Source organism: Caretta caretta, chromosome 19, assembly GCF_965140235.1.
Source record: "Caretta caretta isolate rCarCar2 chromosome 19, rCarCar1.hap1, whole genome shotgun sequence".
Classification (NCBI taxonomy): Eukaryota; Metazoa; Chordata; order Testudines; family Cheloniidae; genus Caretta; species Caretta caretta.
In genome coordinates, this window is record NC_134224.1 from 7,353,177 (window position 1) to 7,370,018 (window position 16,842).

General features: G+C 49.3%; 2 protein-coding genes across 3 annotated transcripts in view; one reads left to right on the top strand and one right to left on the bottom strand.

Moving 5' to 3' along the window:
* Nucleotides 1-695: 695 nt before the first annotated feature.
* AK2 (adenylate kinase 2) lies at nt 696-10,954 on the bottom strand. Of its 2 annotated transcripts, XM_048826115.2 has the most exons (7): nt 10,806-10,954; nt 8,864-8,989; nt 6,313-6,423; nt 6,087-6,181; nt 5,284-5,356; nt 3,474-3,669; nt 696-1,510 (listed from the first exon to the last, which is right to left on the bottom strand). In XM_048826115.2, exons 1-7 carry the CDS (start codon nt 10,893-10,895, stop codon nt 1,503-1,505), a joined length of 699 nt encoding a protein of 232 aa, XP_048682072.1. In that variant the 5' UTR covers nt 10,896-10,954; the 3' UTR covers nt 696-1,502. The 2 variants fall into 2 exon arrangements, with proteins under 2 accessions (XP_048682072.1, XP_074977460.1); XM_075121359.1 differs by lacking the exon at nt 696-1,510 and having other exon boundaries at nt 2,335-3,669.
* AZIN2 (antizyme inhibitor 2) overlaps nt 9,361-16,842 on the top strand; it is a 28,228-nt gene continuing 20,746 nt past the window's right edge. The window contains exon 1 of the mRNA XM_048826111.2: nt 9,361-9,686. The gene's annotated coding sequence lies outside the window, so the exon portion shown is untranslated. The remainder of the gene's footprint in view (nt 9,687-16,842) is intronic.

The following is a 16,842-nucleotide window of genomic DNA, read 5'->3' on the forward strand; positions in this document are numbered from 1 at the left end:
ACAAGGGGAGGCCACACATAGTTTTCCTGCATATCAAGAAAAATGTTCTTTCGGGAATCACATCAGAGAATAATCCACAAGGTCTCAGCCCTGAACAGGTTGGGATAAAAAGAAAGATATGTTCTGCCATCAGGGCAGATTTTGTTCCATGCTGCAGAAGATACACATTGCTGAAAGGGGAGCATGGAGGGTAGTAAGCATGAAGGTGATGGTCACAGGCTACAGTGCAGAAGAAACTGCTACACTCAAAAGCAGTAAAACTAGAGTTGTTGTCTTGTGGGAGTAGGGAAAGAATATAGGACCACGTTAAAGGCACACAACACTGATAGAAATAGAGAGCTATTAAAACGCTCAGAGATGTCAGCTATGAAAACACACAGAAGACAAGCTCCAGCCAAGACAGGGTCAAAGCTCAAAAGGAATTTATCTTTAATTTCTTCATACAGAAGAGTAGAAGAGATAGAAGAACAGGGACAGCACTTGGAACAATCACTTCCCTAATAGGGAGTTTGAAATGTATATAAGAGAGAAAATGACAGGGTATGTTCGTTAGTTGCACAGAGTTGAGTTCTCTGGTTGGACTTTCTGGTCATCCTCTACCCTCTCAATTCTGGTAGATGTAGTCTACAGTATGTATCACCGCTGCCAGCCTGTGTTGTGTGCAGGTCAAAAAGAGAAGAATGCAGCTACAGATACAAAATATAAAGTATGTTTTATTGATTCAGAGATTAAACAAGGCAGCATTTGGTTGGTAAAAAGAGGCAAAAAATCCAATTCACTGTCGCTTCCACAGTCAAGTGGGAGAGGGGTAAAATCCTATGTATTTCGTCATTATTTTAGGAAGTTCAGCTTTTCCAAGATCAGAAAGATGGAAGGCTTGGGCTCGAGTTCAGGTCCCTGATGGCATCACACAGGAGCAGAAAGCTCCTCAGACCACCTTTGCCTTGTTTTAGGAAGGCCAAAATATCCAGGAAACGAGGGAAGTACAATTTAGTCAGCTATTTTCTCCATTACAGAAGTCATTTCACATATTCATTTTGGTCCTACAATAGGGGAATTAAGTTGAGGAAGCAGAAAAACAAATTCTACAATGACCTTAGAGAAAAAAGAAACCATGCAGAGCTACCAAGCAATGGCAGTACCAGGAGTCCCATTTGGAAGCTTGAAATTGCACCAAGTCCAACACTCATCGCAGGGCAAAGGCTCAGGAGTCTGATCTTTGTATGAAAATGGATTTCTGTGCCAATACAATGTGTTCTTCCTCCCCAAACACTTGTCTCTCTCTTTTTTTTTTTTTTAAATTAAAGAAGATCAATCTCCTCTTGAACATGATTCTGATGAGAAACAAACCACTCTGCCTTCTCCTTCTTCCCCTCCTTTCCTCTGAGCAGCCGTGACCCCCACCACCATCCCTCCCAGCCCTCCCTTTCTCCCAAGGGGAAGGGATGGAGTGAGGTGATGGAGCATGCAGCCTTTGGTGGTGTCTTGTCTGGCCTATGGAGTCACTGAGCTGGAATAAATGGGAAACAAAAAGACAAAAAACAAAACAGATTTAAGGAATAAAAACCAAACAATCATGGTTAACAGCAGAATGAGGCTGACGTGTAGGACAGATGCAGCTCACACAGGGGGGTGGGATGCGCTGTTTCCCAAATCCAGGCGATTTAGTGGGAATCTTCCATTAGATTATTGCTACATGGGCTCCCCTTCTCAAGAGATTCAAGTACACTCAAGGGGCAGTTTTTGTCATTCTAGGCAAACAATTACGCAGTAGTGGCTCCAACAGACACTCAATTCCATGGCTGTCTATACCCAGTCTTCTTACGTTCCTGAACTAACTGAAAGCAGATAGGAGCTGCCACCAGAACATCTGTACCCAGCACCCCACTAGCAGCACAACCACAGAGTCTCTGTTGTGGTGAGGCAAGAGGAAATACCACTGCAAGACAGTGGAAGCTGGGGAAGACCCAAACAGAGCAACAGATTCTAAACTTCTGTTTTCCCTCCACGCCCCTTTCCATGCAGTCACATGATTTCAGAGAGAGTAGCAGTGACAAGACCGCTTTCAGTTTCTGGGGCTATTTACAGATTTTTGAAAGGGGGAAGGGACGGCTGTACTTCACTGGAAGGGAAGTGGAGGAGCAGAGTGTGATTAACAGTAAATCATGAACTAAAGGAGAGAAGAATCCCTCCTGGCTGACCCTCAAACTGAATGGGCCAGTCGCTCAGGCAGCTCAGCATACAGACTCCACATCTCCTGTACACAATGAGATTACACAGCCTATTACACCAAATCAGCAAAATACACTGAAGGTTAAAGGACACTCAGCTTCATTTGGGCCAATAAGCATTTATGCCAGAAGCTTCCACATACTGTTGAGATTTCCACACAGAACAGAGTTTGTTCCTTTCATACCAGCCTTGTTTTTACTGTGAGGGCAGCATGACCTCTGTCACGTTAAAATCAACATCAGGCAGCCCAGGTTTCAGCATGAGCACTTAGGCTTGCTTGAGAACCTCAAGTGCATTTCCATGATATCATAAGGAAGGTCAGAAGGGCTCAAGGACACTCAAAGCTTTTATCACAAGCTCCTTGAAGAATGACTTGTTTGGAAACCTTGAGAAAACCACACTAAGGGCTTGCTACATCATCTCCTGTGATTAGGGGATGAGGAGACAGCGGAATCCACAGAATTTGCTTCCCTTCCCACTCCCTTTCCAAAGGGGAGTCTCCTACGGCCTACACTCACCTTCCCCCTTTAGAGTCAAACCCACAGGGATCCAGATTCCCCTCCAAGAAAACTAGGCTGGTTACAGTATTGCTCACACAGTATAAAATAATCAGACATGTACCACAGGGTAAAGGCTTGTGTTCTAAAATGGTACTAAGCAGCACATTCTCCACTCACACATTTTGCATTCATTCCTCCTCCCACACAGATGAGGCTCACTTCCTGCAAGCAGGCAGAGCGTTTTATTTTCCCACAGCCGTACGGTGAAGCATGAAAGACAGCACTGACCTGTGTATTGCAAGCTTCCCACCCCCGAGATCAGCCATGACCTCCAGTACTCCTGCTAGTCCCAAACTGGGTCCCAGCCAAACAGACTGAACAGTGAAAAGTCAGCTGTTTTCCCATTAACTAGGACTCTTTAGAAGAAACCAAACTTTCACTTTTGACCCGACTGGATGTAAACATGTTGTTAGCAGCAAATGGCCGGTACATTAGCTCACTGCGCCCCCTACAGGCTATATTCTCTCTCACACAGGTATACAGAAACATACAAGCATGTTCAGATAGGCCAGAAAAATAGACCAGCAACTGCTTGTTTAATGGACACTTTGCCCAGCCTCCTCTCAGGCTGTCATCCCCCCTCCTTCCGCTCTCTAATTGGCCTTTCCTCCCCCTGACCCCACAGGAAAAGGGAGTGCGCTGCACTAGCTGTGCCCTAAACAAACATAACCAGGTCTTTACATGTGGCTTTTGAGAAGGCTGCCAAGATGCTGGCAAACACCACGTCGGGGGACTGGGAGGCATCTATGGCCGTATGGATCCCTCGTTTGGTGTAGTAGTCTACCAGCGGGGTGGTCTGCGTGTGGTAGGACTTCAGACGAGTTTTCAAAGCCACTTCGGTATCGTCAGAACGGCGGATCAAGGGCTCCCCAGTGGCCTGAAAAAAGAAGATGACAGTGAACAGGCCAAATCTGCAGCTTGTTACAGCCCTGCAGAGCCCTCCCCTCCATCAAACTCATCTCTAGTCAAATGGAGGTGACAACATGTGAAGACAGGGCAATAAAAGCTTGGTTATTGGTCTGACATTGAATTGAAGAAAGAAAAGGAGTACTTGTGGCACCTTAGAGACTAACCAATTTATTTGAGCATAAGCTTTCGTGAGCTACAGCTCACTTCGTCAGATGCATACTGTGGAAAGTACAGAAGATCTTTTTATACACACAAACCATGAAAAAAATGGGTATTTACCACTACAAAAGGTTTTCTCTCCCCCTCACCCCACTCTCCTGCTGGAAATAGCTTATCTAAAGTGATCACTCTCCTTACAATGTGTATGATAATCAAGGTGGGCCATTTCCAGCACAAATCCAGGGTTTAACAAGAACGTCGGGGGGGGGGGGGGGGGGGGGAGGAAAAAACAAGGGGAAATAGGCTTGAATAGAGACTGGGAGTGGCTAAGTCATTATGCAAGGTAACCTAAGTTAATTGTATCCAATTTGCAAATGAATTCCAATTCAACAGTCTCTCACTGGAGTCTGGATTTGAAGTTTTTCTGTTGTAATATCGCAACTTTCACGTCTGTAATCGCGTGACCAGAGAGATTGAAGTGTTCTCCGACTGGTTTATGAATGTTATAATTCTTGACATCTGATTTGTGTCTATTTATTCTTTTACGTAGAGACTGTCCAGTTTGACCAACGTACATGGCAAAGGGGCATTGCTGGCACCCAATGGCCTAATGTCAGGGAACACCATCACAGGGCCTAATAACATCAGCCACACTATCAGAGGCTCGTTCACCTGCACATCCACCAATGTGATATGCCATCATGTGCCAGCAATGCCCCTCTGCCATGTACATTGGTCAAACTGGACAGTCTCTACGTAAAAGAATAAATAGACACAAATCAGATGTCAAGAATTATAACATTCATAAACCAGTCGGAGAACACTTCAATCTCTCTGGTCACGCAATTACAGACGTGAAAGTTGCGATATTACAACAGAAAAACTTCAAATCCAGACTCCAGCGAGAGACTGTTGAATTGGAATTCATTTGCAAATTGGATACAATTAACTTAGGCTTGAATAGAGACTGGGAGTGGCTAAGTCATTATGCAAGGTAACCTATTTCCCCCTTGTTTTCTCCTACCCCCCAGACGTTCTTGTTAAACCCTGGATTTGTGCTGGAAATGGCCCACCTTGATTTTCATACACATTGTAAGGAGAGTGATCACTTTAGATAAGCTATTACCAGCAGGAGAGTGGGGTGGGGGGGAGAGAAAACCTTTTGTAGTGGTAAATACCCATTTTTTTCATGGTTTGTGTGTATAAAAAGATCTTCTGTACTTTCCACAGTATGCATCCGATGAAGTGAGCTGTAGCTCACGAAAGCTTATGCTCAAATAAATTGGTTAGTCTCTGAGGTGCCACAAGCCCTCCTTTTCTTTTTGCGAATACAGACTAACACAGCTGTTACTCTAAAACCTGCCATTGAATTGAAGGTCATTTAAATAAGATCTCAGGGGAAATGTATCAGTAGCTCACATACATCGTCCTTCATGTGCTCTTTAGGGGGGTTGAACTCCTCATGGTAAGAGCGGCCACTTGCTGGGTGGATCAGCCTAAAACCGAAAACAAGGGTCAGCAAAATACCTCTGCACTCATGATAAGAGGACAAACACACACCAGTCAGCATGGGAAACATCCACAGCAACACAGATGTTTGTCGTTCTATCAATAAATTTGCTCGAGTCAATTCAATCAAGCAGCTCTTCAGGGAGCTGAGGAAAAGAAGCTGTACTGGGAGGGGGTGGAGGAGTATTTTGTCCAGGAGTGAGGGAGGAATCTTCTGGAAATCCAGATTTTAAAGGGCTAGGTGATGTAATGGAGAACTTCTGCTGGACCTAAACGGTCAAGTCTGATCCAGGACAAGGATGTTTGGTTGCACTTCATCTTGCAGGGTAATACAATGAAGCAGTGATAACACCAGAGAAGACACAGCATAAGGCATTAGCATTTCACATTTCTCCTTCATGCTTAGTCATATCACCAACCACTATCCGTGGCACAGATGGACAGACTCTGTTCAAGGAAGGCCCAGGATGGGAATAGCAAGGCATGCTCCAGGTCAGCACTGAGGTGTGACAGCAGAACCGTGTATGTGTGTGGAGCAAAGACTGAAATAGCAAAGGCTGAATGAAGCAGGCCAGGATTGAGGTGCTTTGACAAAGCTGGCTCCACCCAGTGCTAAAACTGTCCCAGGAATCAAAATTCACTACTTTCTCCCAAAGCACAGGGAAAACAATAAGAAAAATGGACCTGGCCTATGTGTGGAGGAAGGAGAATTATTACCGTCCAGTGATCCTCCGGATGAGTAAGGAGTCAGCAATGCTGAATTCAATCACAGAATCTAGCTTCTCACTTCTCTTCTCCATGAGCTCATCCAGCTGTAATAGAAAACATTGCCCTTAAGTACACAGATTCTCTGTTGCAGTGTGAGTTCCGACATAATCAAGTCTCTAGAGACATGGCTGGGGGTAACAAGAGCTACTGAGCTAGAGGATTTGAGGTCACGTACCATCTCCGCCTGCTTCACTGTGCGAGGGAAACCATCCAGCAGGAAGCCATTTTTGCAGGGAGGAGTCTGCAGGTTTTTCTCAATAAGTTCCACCACCATCTCATCACTCACCTTAGAAGAAAGTCATAGACACCTCATTAAAAACAGTAAATAGACCAGATTAGTCCATCACTGTCCTATCTTAAGCATGATAGACCATAGGGTGCCTCATTTACATCCCTAAAATTCAGTTGACTTCACCAAACATTGTCTTCACACCTGCTAGCCACGGAATATACCCATCCGAGCCTAGGGTTCATGAGTACCTAGTCTGCACCTGCTCCTAAGTGCAACAAAACCAAGGGAAAATAGCAATGTTAACCATGGGTATGCGTAATATAATTGAAATGCCAAGTATTGTTAATACAATGCAAAATCTGCAAGTTGAAACACATCCTAGTCAGGAAGCAAAGGTTCTCTTTTGCTACGTGTGTGTATGTAACATGTAGATAACAAGACATACATTTAACAGGCTCAATGAGCACAAATAATACACGTCACAATGTGGGCCAGTAAACAGCATTATGAGATTCTTAACTTGTGCATTCGCTGATCGTGGGATAGATTCCACAGACCCTACTGGCAGGAGTCAAACACTAAAACACAGATTAAGGATTTTTTTTTTTAATTTTGATTATTAAAAAGGTGCTGAGAAATGCACAATTTCACCGTTTCCCCTGTAGAGACAGACAGGCCCCATTCCTGCAAAGTTACATACAAGTTTAACTTTAGGCACATGAATAGCCCCATTGACTTTAACTGACGTGCTTCAAGTTAAGAACACGTATAGGTGCTTGCAGCATCTGGGCCTTGCTTGGCTTCCTCATATTCCAATCTGAACATAAGATTGGAATGAAGTTGACTGTGGAAGACACCAATTCAGACTAGTGTCCAAATGTTATTGGTTTAAACCTAAAATAACTCCCCATTGACTTCAGTGAAGTTACTCCTGATTTATGCTACTGTAGCCTAGCAGAATCTGGTCCTCAGGCAGGCTAGGGTATGTATACACATCAACTAGAAACCCATGGCTGGCCCATTCCAGCTGACTCAGGCTTGCAGGGCTTGGGCTGCAAGGCTGTTTCATTGCTGAATAGACTTCTGAGCTCAGGCTCGAGCCGGGGCTCTAGGACCCTGCAAGGTGGGAAGGTCCCAGAGTTTGGCGAGCCCAAAGTCTACACAGCAATGAAACAGCCCCAAAGCCTGATCCCAAGACAGCTGGCCCGGGCCAGCCGCAGGGTTTTCTCTGCTGTGTAGATGTACCATTAGAGGCAAGAGCCATAGAATGGGCTTTGGGAATTGCTGTACTTCCACTAAACTAAGTTATCTTAAAGCCAGAATATGCTAATACAATATATTGCCAATGCAGTGTAGTGTTTCCAGGAACACACACATTAAAGATAACAGCCAGTCTTTCTAGATAGTGCTCCTATCTTCCATAACCAGTTGTGATATGGCAGGCTCATTGATGCAATACAAGCTCCATGTGAAGGGATGACGATAAGCAGTCTCCCTGTGCTACCACAAAGCCTTCTGAAGGAGTTTTCTTAAGAGTACTAAAGCCTGCTATTGGCAAATAGCATAATTCAGTGTAACACACGGGGAAAGAAGAGGAAAGAAAGGGGGGAGACTTGAGGTCTGAACCTGGGTATATAGTTATGCATAAAGGGAGACAAAATGATGCAAGGTATTGAGCACCAGCCTGGGAGTAAGCAGACCTGAGCTCAAACTATTATTTTGAGCTAGTTACTTCACTCCCTGCCTCAGTTTCCCCATTAAGAGCTTTACCCACCTTGACAAAATGCATTGAAATCTATGGATGAAACATGCCACAGGTAACAAGTATAGCCATCATCTGGGACTCCAAACCAAGCCATTTTCACACGAAAGAGTTGAATGCTCTCTGTAACTGTGAGGGTAAATGGTCTTAAGGCTTTATTTTCACCTTACAAATTACAGGTGAACCGCAATTATCTGAAGGACTCCGGAGATATATATGAAACCTTCGGATAACTGGAATCTTCACTCTGCAGGGCTTAGGGGCACCATGTGAACAGGAGGCTTAGGAGTGCAGTAGTGATAACACCTGTTCCTGCAACCCCAGAGACATAACCACAGTTTGGGATAACGGAGCATTTATTAGCCAGAAGCTGATTAATCAGGATTTACTCTATGTTCTGTGAAACTAGATAAACCAAAAGGGAAAGCTAAAAGCTAAGAAAACAGGAATTTTAAGGAGGAAAACTCAGATCTATGCAGGATAGGGAGAAGCATCTTTACAGGACATCTTTCCTATGGCCTTACAGGGAAGGTGTGGGGAAATCACACATTTCCCCTGGAACTTGTTTTTAGTTTTCTGGTCTGGATTTGTCATTGGTTCCAGCGTTTCTACATGAAGGACAGCCGTTTGATCACCGCAGGCTTGTATTTTTTTTAAATGCTTTTTTCAGTCCTCTCAATATACCCAGATGATTAGCACTTTCATTAGCAATATCCATCTCACTATACTCACCAGCTTCCCAGCATCCATAGTCTCCTTCAACCTTTTACCCAGCTCCGATCCTGAAGCCACCATGGCCCTCAGCATGTCACCTGTTGCCAGGTGGCAAACACAGTATGTTTCAGCAAGCTTAGGAGCCTATGATGGGAGAAAACAGAATAAAAAATGAATCTGGTGTAACTTCCATGAACAGATCCCATTGATTCTCCACAGGTGAAGTTTTTAATCGCAGGAAGTAATTTCACCTCACAGTGATAGAAGCGATATTAAAAAGTTAAAAGGGTTAAAATCCAAACAGGGTTTGGTAACGTCAGTACAAAGAAAATGGTTTTGCAATGAGAAGCAGACAAAATTATTTTAACATGGTCTGGGACCAAACAGCATGAAGGACCAAGGAATTTGCAGTAGCCAAAAGGGGCAGATGAACTAGAAATCAGCGGATGCAAGGAGCCAGAGAAATTTTATTCCTTCACACGGGTGAGATAATGTCTCAGGCAACCAAAGAGCTAGGGAGAGTTCTAAGGATTCTTACAACAACATGGAGTCTATTGGAAGAGGCCAGGGGATAAAGAAAATGGAGGGGTGGAGCAGGGAAGGCACCAGGAGAAGTGGAGCTGGCTGGCTGTGTGGAGCGGTCACGTCAGGGGGCTGACGGCTGCGAGCAAGGAGGAAGCATGTTTCGAGAGTAGGATTTTGGAGCCAAGAACTCCCGGGTTCTATTTTCAGTTCTGCCCCGGGCAACTAATTGCTACCGCTCTGCACCCCGGCCTCCCCCTAAACGAGATGCGGAAGATGCTTCTTAACGTCCAGGGGCGCGCGAGGATGAGCGAAGCTTGTAAGTATTTGCAACGTACTTCGCAGACAAAGGCCAGCTCCATGCTACACATCATTAGAGGTGGCTAGAACACATCAGAGATTAACATGTGGGGAGAGCCCACTCCCGGGGCCTAGTCCCCCCCCCCCCGCCGCCCGGGCGGGGGCCGGGGACTCCCGGGGCCTAGTCCCCCCCCCCCCGCCGCCGCCCGGGCGGGGGCCGGGGACTCCCGGGGCCTAGTCCCCCCCCCCCCGCCGCCGCCCGGGCGGGGGCCGGGGACTCCCGGGGCCTAGTCCCCCCCCCCCCCGCCGCCGCCCGGGCGGGGGCCGGGGACTCCCGGGGCCTAGTCCCCCCCCCCCCGCCGCCGCCGCCCGGGCGGGGGCCGGGGACTCCCGGGGCCTAGTCCCCCCCCCCCCCGCCGCCGCCGCCCGGGCGGGGGCCGGGGACTCCCGGGGCCTAGTCCCCCCCCCCCCCGCCGCCGCCCGGGCGGGGGCCGGGGACTCCCGGGGCCTAGTCCCCCCCCCCCCCCGCCGCCGCCCGGGCGGGGGCCGGGGACTCCCGGGGCCTAGTCCCCCCCCCCCCCGCCGCCGCCCGGGCGGGGGCCGGGGACTCCCGGGGCCTAGTCCCCCCCCCCCCCGCCGCCGCCCGGGCGGGGGCCGGGGACTCCCGGGGCCTAGTCCCCCCCCCCCCCGCCGCCGCCCGGGCGGGGGCCGGGGACTCCCGGGGCCTAGTCCCCCCCCCCGCCGCCCGGGCGGGGGCCGGGGACTCCCGGGGCCTAGTCCCCCCCCCCCCCCCGCCGCCGCCCGGGCGGGGGCCGGGGACTCCCGGGGCCTAGTCCCCCCCCCCCCCGCCGCCGCCCGGGCGGGGGCCGGGGACTCCCGGGGCCTAGTCCCCCCCCCCCCCGCCGCCGCCCGGGCGGGGGCCGGGGACTCCCGGGGCCTAGTCCCCCCCCCCCCCCCCGCCGCCGCCGCCGCCCGGGCGGGGGCCGGGGACTCCCGGGGCCTAGTCCCCCCCCCCGCCGCCCGGGCGGGGGCCGGGGACTCCTGGGTCCGCTGCCCGACTCCACTTGTGACCTTGGCCGCTCCCGACGCGGGGCCCTACCGGGGATCCCCAGGCCCCGCGCAGCGCCCGGCCCCTCACCTGGGTGCCCTTGCCCGCCCCGGGCGGCCCCAGCAGCACGGCCCGGAGGCTCCGGCCTTCGCCTTCCCGGCTCTGCGCGTCTGGCGCCATCGCCGCGGCCCCCTCCGCCCGGTCCCACACCGCCTGCCCTCCGCGAGCCCGCCCACCCAGCACTCCCATTGGGCCGCTGAGGATCGCCCCGCGTCACGTCTGACTGACTGACACACGGGGTAGCCAATCGCTGCTGCACAAGGGCGAGGTGGGGGGATGATTGGGCGCATTCGGGCAAGGGGCGGGGCTTATCCGCCACAAAGGCGGCAGGTGGGGGGTATAAGGGCGCGGGAAGGTCGTATTGGAAAACCCGGGCGGGCGCAGCGCCCCCTGCTGGGGGGGAGTGTCTCAGCCATTGGGCGCGCCAGGACTCCTGGGTTCTATTCCCCTATCTGGGAGAGGAGCAGGCCCCTGGGGGCACTCAGTGCTGGTTACAGGGCATCCCACTGCGCCCTGCCCAGCCCCTCTCTCTGTAGCAACCACGTCCCCGGAATCGTTCTTCATCCTGGAAGGCTCATGTTGCACAGCAGAGAGCCCACGTGTAACAAAGCCCTGGCTGGGATGGTTTAGTTGGGGACTGGTCCTGCTTTGAGCAGGGGGTTGCCCTAGATGACCTCCTGAGGTCCCTTCCAACCCTGATGTTCTATGATTCTAAGAAGCCCACCCTGGCTAGTGAGGATTTCGCGGTTGTCACTGCTGTACCAGACACGGCATGCTCGCTCGCTGCTTCCTGGAGATAGCCGGGAAAGAACTCACAGTGACCTGTTGCAGAAGCACAGGTGCTGATCACTGTTTCCTCCTCTAGCTCTTAGCAGTACAGGGTGTCAGGCACAGAGTTGGGCAGTTTCACAGACACACACACAACTATTGCGCTATGTCTTGTCAGAAAAAGATACACTGGGCCTTTGTCAGGAACGCTGGTATGTGATTGAGGAGTAACCGAGCAGTGTGAAAACCAATTCAGTGTGCTGAGGGACAATGAGAAGCCTGTTGGATAGTGTCTGTGTGACCAGTAGGTCGCTCCCCCGCCTTATCTTTCTGTCTGGAGGGCTGCATTAGAAATATAAATGGCACAGGCTGGCACTGGATCTCCTTGGCCACCCTTTGCAGAGAGTGTGCCGAAGGGAATTCCCCAGGAAACGCGCACAGGGGAGCTGCTCCCATTCAGAGGACGGGCTGACCCTTGGAATTATCCTTACAGCAAGGCACAAGGCAGACTGAGAAAAGCCTGGTTTCAGAGTAACAGCCGTGTTAGTCTGTATTCGCAAAAAGAAAAGGAGTACTTGTGGCACCTTAGAGACTAACCAATTTATTTGAGCATGAGCTTTCGTGAGCTACAGCTCACTTCATCGGGTGCATACCGTGGAAACTGCAGCAGACTTTATATATACACAGAGAATATGAAACAATACCTCCTCCCACCCCACTGTCCTGCTGGTAATAGCTTATCTAAAGTGATCATCAGGTGGGCCATTTCCAGCACAAATCCAGGTTTTCTCACCCTCCACCCCCCCACACAAATTCACTCTCCTGCTGGTGCTAGCCCATCCAAAGTGACAACTCTTTACATAATCAAGTCGGGCTATTTCCTGCATAAATCCAGGTTTTCTCACATCCCCCCCACCCCCATACACACACAAACTCACTCTCCTGCTGGTAATAGCTCATCTAAACTGACCACTCTCCAAGTTTAAATCCAAGTTAAACCAGAACATCTGGGGGGGGGGGGGTAGGAAAAAACAAGAGGAAACAGGCTACCTTGCATAATGACTTAGCCACTCCCAGTCTCTATTTAAGCCTAAATTAATAGTATCCAATTTGCAAATGAATTCCAATTCAGCAGTTTCTCGCTGGAGTCTGGATTTGAAGTTTTTTTGTTTTAAGATAGCGACCTTCATGTCTGTGATTGCGTGACCAGAGAGATTGAAGTGTTCTCCGACTGGTTTATGAATGTTATAATTCTTGACATTTGATTTGTGTCCATTTATTCTTTTACGTAGAGACTGTCCAGTTTGACCAATGTACATGGCAGAGGGGCATTGCTGGCACATGATGGCATATATCACATTGGTGGATGTGCAGGTGAACGAGCCTCTGATAGTGTGGCTGATGTTATTAGGCCCTGTGATGGTGTCCCCTGAATAGATATGTGGGCACAATTGGCAACGGGCTTTGTTGCAAGGATAAGTTCCTGGGTTAGTGGTTCTGTTGTGTGGTATGTGGTTGTTGGTGAGTATTTGCTTCAGGTTGCGGGGCTGTCTGTAGGCAAGGACTGGCCTGTCTCCCAAGACTTGTCATCACAGACATGAAGGTCGCTATCTTAAAACAAAAAAACTTCAAATCCAGACTCCAGCGAGAAACTGCTGAATTGGAATTCATTTGCAAATTGGATACTATTAATTTAGGCTTAAATAGAGACTGGGAGTGGCTAAGTCATTATGCAAGGTAGCCTGTTTCCTCTTGTTTTTTCCTTCCCCCCCTCCCCCCAGATGTTCTGGTTTAACTTGGATTTAAACTTGGAGAGTGGTCAGTTTAGATGAGCTATTACCAGCAGGAGAGTGAGTTTGTGTGTGTATGGGGGGGGATGTGAGAAAACCTGGATTTATGCAGGAAATAGCCCGACTTGATTATGTAAAGAGTTGTCACTTTGGATGGGCTAGCACCAGCAGGAGAGTGAATTTGTGTGGGGGGGTGGAGGGTGAGAAAACCTGGATTTGTGCTGGAAATGGCCCACCTGATGATCACTTTAGATAAGCTATTACCAGCAGGACAGTGGGGTGGGAGGAGGTATTGTTTCATATTCTCTGTGTATATATAAAGTCTGCTGCAGTTTCCACGGTATGCATCCGATGAAGTGAGCTGTAGCTCACGAAAGCTCATGCTCAAATAAATTGGTTAGTCTCTAAGGTGCCACAAGTACTCCTTTTCTTTTTGAGAAAAGCCTGTGGTCATTGGATGTCAGTGTGGAGCCTCACTCAGTAGCAGCATCTCCAGGACAGAAGGAGGTAAGGTCTGTTTCCAGCCCCTGTTGGACTCTCCTGCCAGCTCTGAGATTCCACTCCTTGCTGCTGCTCCTGAACGAACCCGGACTGGGATAGATCTCATGTGTGAAACAAGCAGCCACTTTTCCAGTTAGTAGCTCCCATGCCATTCCCTTCTGCCCTGTCACCCTATTGCTCAGGGTTAATGTAACTATGAATAAGCAATCAGGAGTGCCCTACACATGTCCTTGTGATTGCAACCCTAAACAACACCTCATTACTTCCCCAATACTCATTCCCTGAACCGGTTTGCCTCACACCTTTTACTAGTGTTAACTCATTCCTCCTTTAGAGACATAGTTTTATGTGTGGGGCAAAACAAATACAGTTTTTATTTCTGTGGGTAATTCAGATCCTTCATATGTCCTCCCTGCAGTGAGAGGGGTGTAAACTCTTCACTTAGGCCCCAGTCCTACATGGACAGACCTCTGTGCCTACATGAAGCTTCACTGAAATCAATGGGGCTCCACACGGCCACAAGGGACCACTGTGTGTATGTTGAGCTTTCAGGATCAGGACCCTTGAGGGTAAATTATTGAGGGCAAGGACCATGTGTGTGCTCTCTATGTGAAGTGACAGGCACACCTGTGGCCTTATAAATACTGTATTTGCACAACATTTTCCCCTCCAATTTCAAAGGTGGGGAAACCAAGGCAAAAAACTTGCCTAAATCAGCAGCAGAGCTGAGACTAGAACCCAGGAGTCCTAAGTCTCAGGCCTGTGCCTGGTCTACTGGACCATGATGCCTCCATCACCTGTATCTTTTCTGGAAGACTTCACTGCCTGGTTTTCTTCCTCTGCCCTTTTCCCTGCTCTCACTTTATCCCTGAATCTGTTGATTTCTTCTTTTGAACCCTCTCTTTTGCCTTCTATAACAATAACCCCAGGAAACCATGTGCTTCTAACATTCCTGCCCATCTCCTGTTAGCCAAAGCCCTGTGCTTGAGGGTGTCTAGCAGTTGGTAGGATGGCACTTCCCGTGTGTACCCTGCTACATTACTCAGCCCTCTCTGGCTCCCCTCTCAGTAACTGGGGGATAATATTCACCCAAATCTGTAGCATCCTTTGGGGAAGCCATAGCCTTAACTGGATCTGTGTAGAGAAGTTGTGACAAAAGGAAACACTGTTGCCATCTTGCAACCTGCTGATTCAATACATTCACTCAGCTGCCCATGTATCCCATTTACTGGCATGGGAATGGGAGTTACTGATTATTAAGCATGACTCTTAGCTGCCCAAGCTGCTGTCTGGCTCAAGAAATGGAGGCAAAAGTGGGAGGGTTTACAGGCTATCTCTGAGTAGACAGTACAGACCACAGCTGCATGGTCTCATTGCAGGGATTTGCAGGGTAGAAGGGCTCACCCAGCTGTGTAGACTTCGTGTATGCAACTCCCACAGCACAGGGCTCCTGTTCCCATTGGACTCCACAGGACTTTTGCTATCATCTCCAAAGGGAGCAAGATGGGGCCCTGTGAGAGGAATGTGCTTCTGCTGGGGCTAGGATCTAGGCCCCGCTTGGGGAAGGGAAGTGAAATCCTCTTTTTGGTGGACTCACTCCTTGACTGTGCAAAGTCACCCTTAACTGACAGCGATCATTTAAAGAGCAGGCTAGAGGGAGTGTGACTGGAAGTCTCAGTTTAAAGTCTTGGCTGTAGAAGGATTTGGTTTGCTGGTTTGACTGTTGTCAGAATTGCCTGGATGAAGACTTCAAGCTACTGAGGGATTGGTCCCATCCCTGACTGCACCTCACTTGACCTGCCACTGTGGAGTCATCAGTAGCCACGAGAACCAGCATTGGGGTGCAAGGGCTGGTCACCCCTGATGAGAGCTGGGTTTTGCAGACTGCAAAGGAATCCTCCCTCCTCTCGGTGTCAGGATGGCAGTGGCTGAATCTGAATCCAGATTTGGCTGCAACCAGAGAGGGTTGTTTGTAGCCGTCTTGAACCTTTGGATCAGCATGAGCTGTCAAGAGAGGATGCCTGCAGAGGCAGCAGTGAGCCCTGGAGGAGAGAGAACGCAATTAGGAAATTCAGGCCTGGAAGTGCAGAGGCCAGTGTCTCCCTGCAAGGCCCTGTTCTCCCTAGGCTCATAGCCCAATCTTTGCAGGATATTATCAGCAAAGAACTCTCTGCTCTCCTCCTGGCATCTGAGGACAAAGTGTTTTTCAAATCATAGTAACTCCCCACCTGCTAGGGGGAGGTGGTAGGTAACTCTAATTACTCCTTGTGCTCACCTGTCTGTCTGTCTCCACCTGTTCTCTCTTGTATAATGCTTTTTTGATTGTAAACTCTTTGTGGCAGGAGCTGTCTATTTTGGGGTTTGTACAGCATCTAGCACAATGGGACTCTGATCCATGAGCGTGGTTGCTAGGCGCTAGCATGATACAAATCATACAGACCGGGATTCTAACATCAGGAGAGGGGAATTGTCCTGTCCAAGGTCATGTGGGGAGTCAGCGGCAGAGCCCTGGTTCCCAGGCTTGTTACTCAAACGTGAAATCAACCCTCTTCTCTGGGGTTTGCCGCCCATGAGTGAACCCTAGTTTAATTCTTAGGAATGCCTGTGTATTGCAGACACTAGGTATCCTCTGATCAGCAGGCAGACCCTAGCATGCTCCAGAGGAGCGAATACCCATCTGCCCTGAAGTCAAGAGCTACTGTTCTGGTAATGGAGGTCCTGGCTTTCTGTGACACCCTGGGCTAGAAAGCACCTGGCAGATAAGAAAGCAGCCAAGGAAATGAATAATGACCAGCTGGCTTAGCAGAAACTGGCTCAGAACAGGGAAGGAAAGAGAGCTCTTGCACCTGGGTTCATATGGCCTGTTGCCAAATGGCAATATAACTATAGAGCAATCCTGCCTAGAATATAGCTCTGTGTTATTCAGGATTGCATGGGAACTGAGTAGCCTGCGAGGTGTGGGTGTGTGTGATAATGCCTCTTTCTAAGCATTTTTCTTCTGAGGGGGG

Coding starts and splice junctions, on each gene's coding strand:
- AK2 (XM_075121359.1), bottom strand. CDS start 10,895: ATGGCGCCAGACGCGCAGAGCCGGGAAGGCGAAGGCCGGAGCCTCCGG. Junction 5,357..6,086: donor ATCCGGAGGATCACTGGACG/GTAATAATTCTC, acceptor TTTCGGTTTTAG/GCTGATCCACCCAGCAAGTG. Junction 3,670..5,283: donor AAGAGCACATGAAGGACGAT/GTATGTGAGCTA, acceptor TTCTTTTTTCAG/GCCACTGGGGAGCCCTTGAT.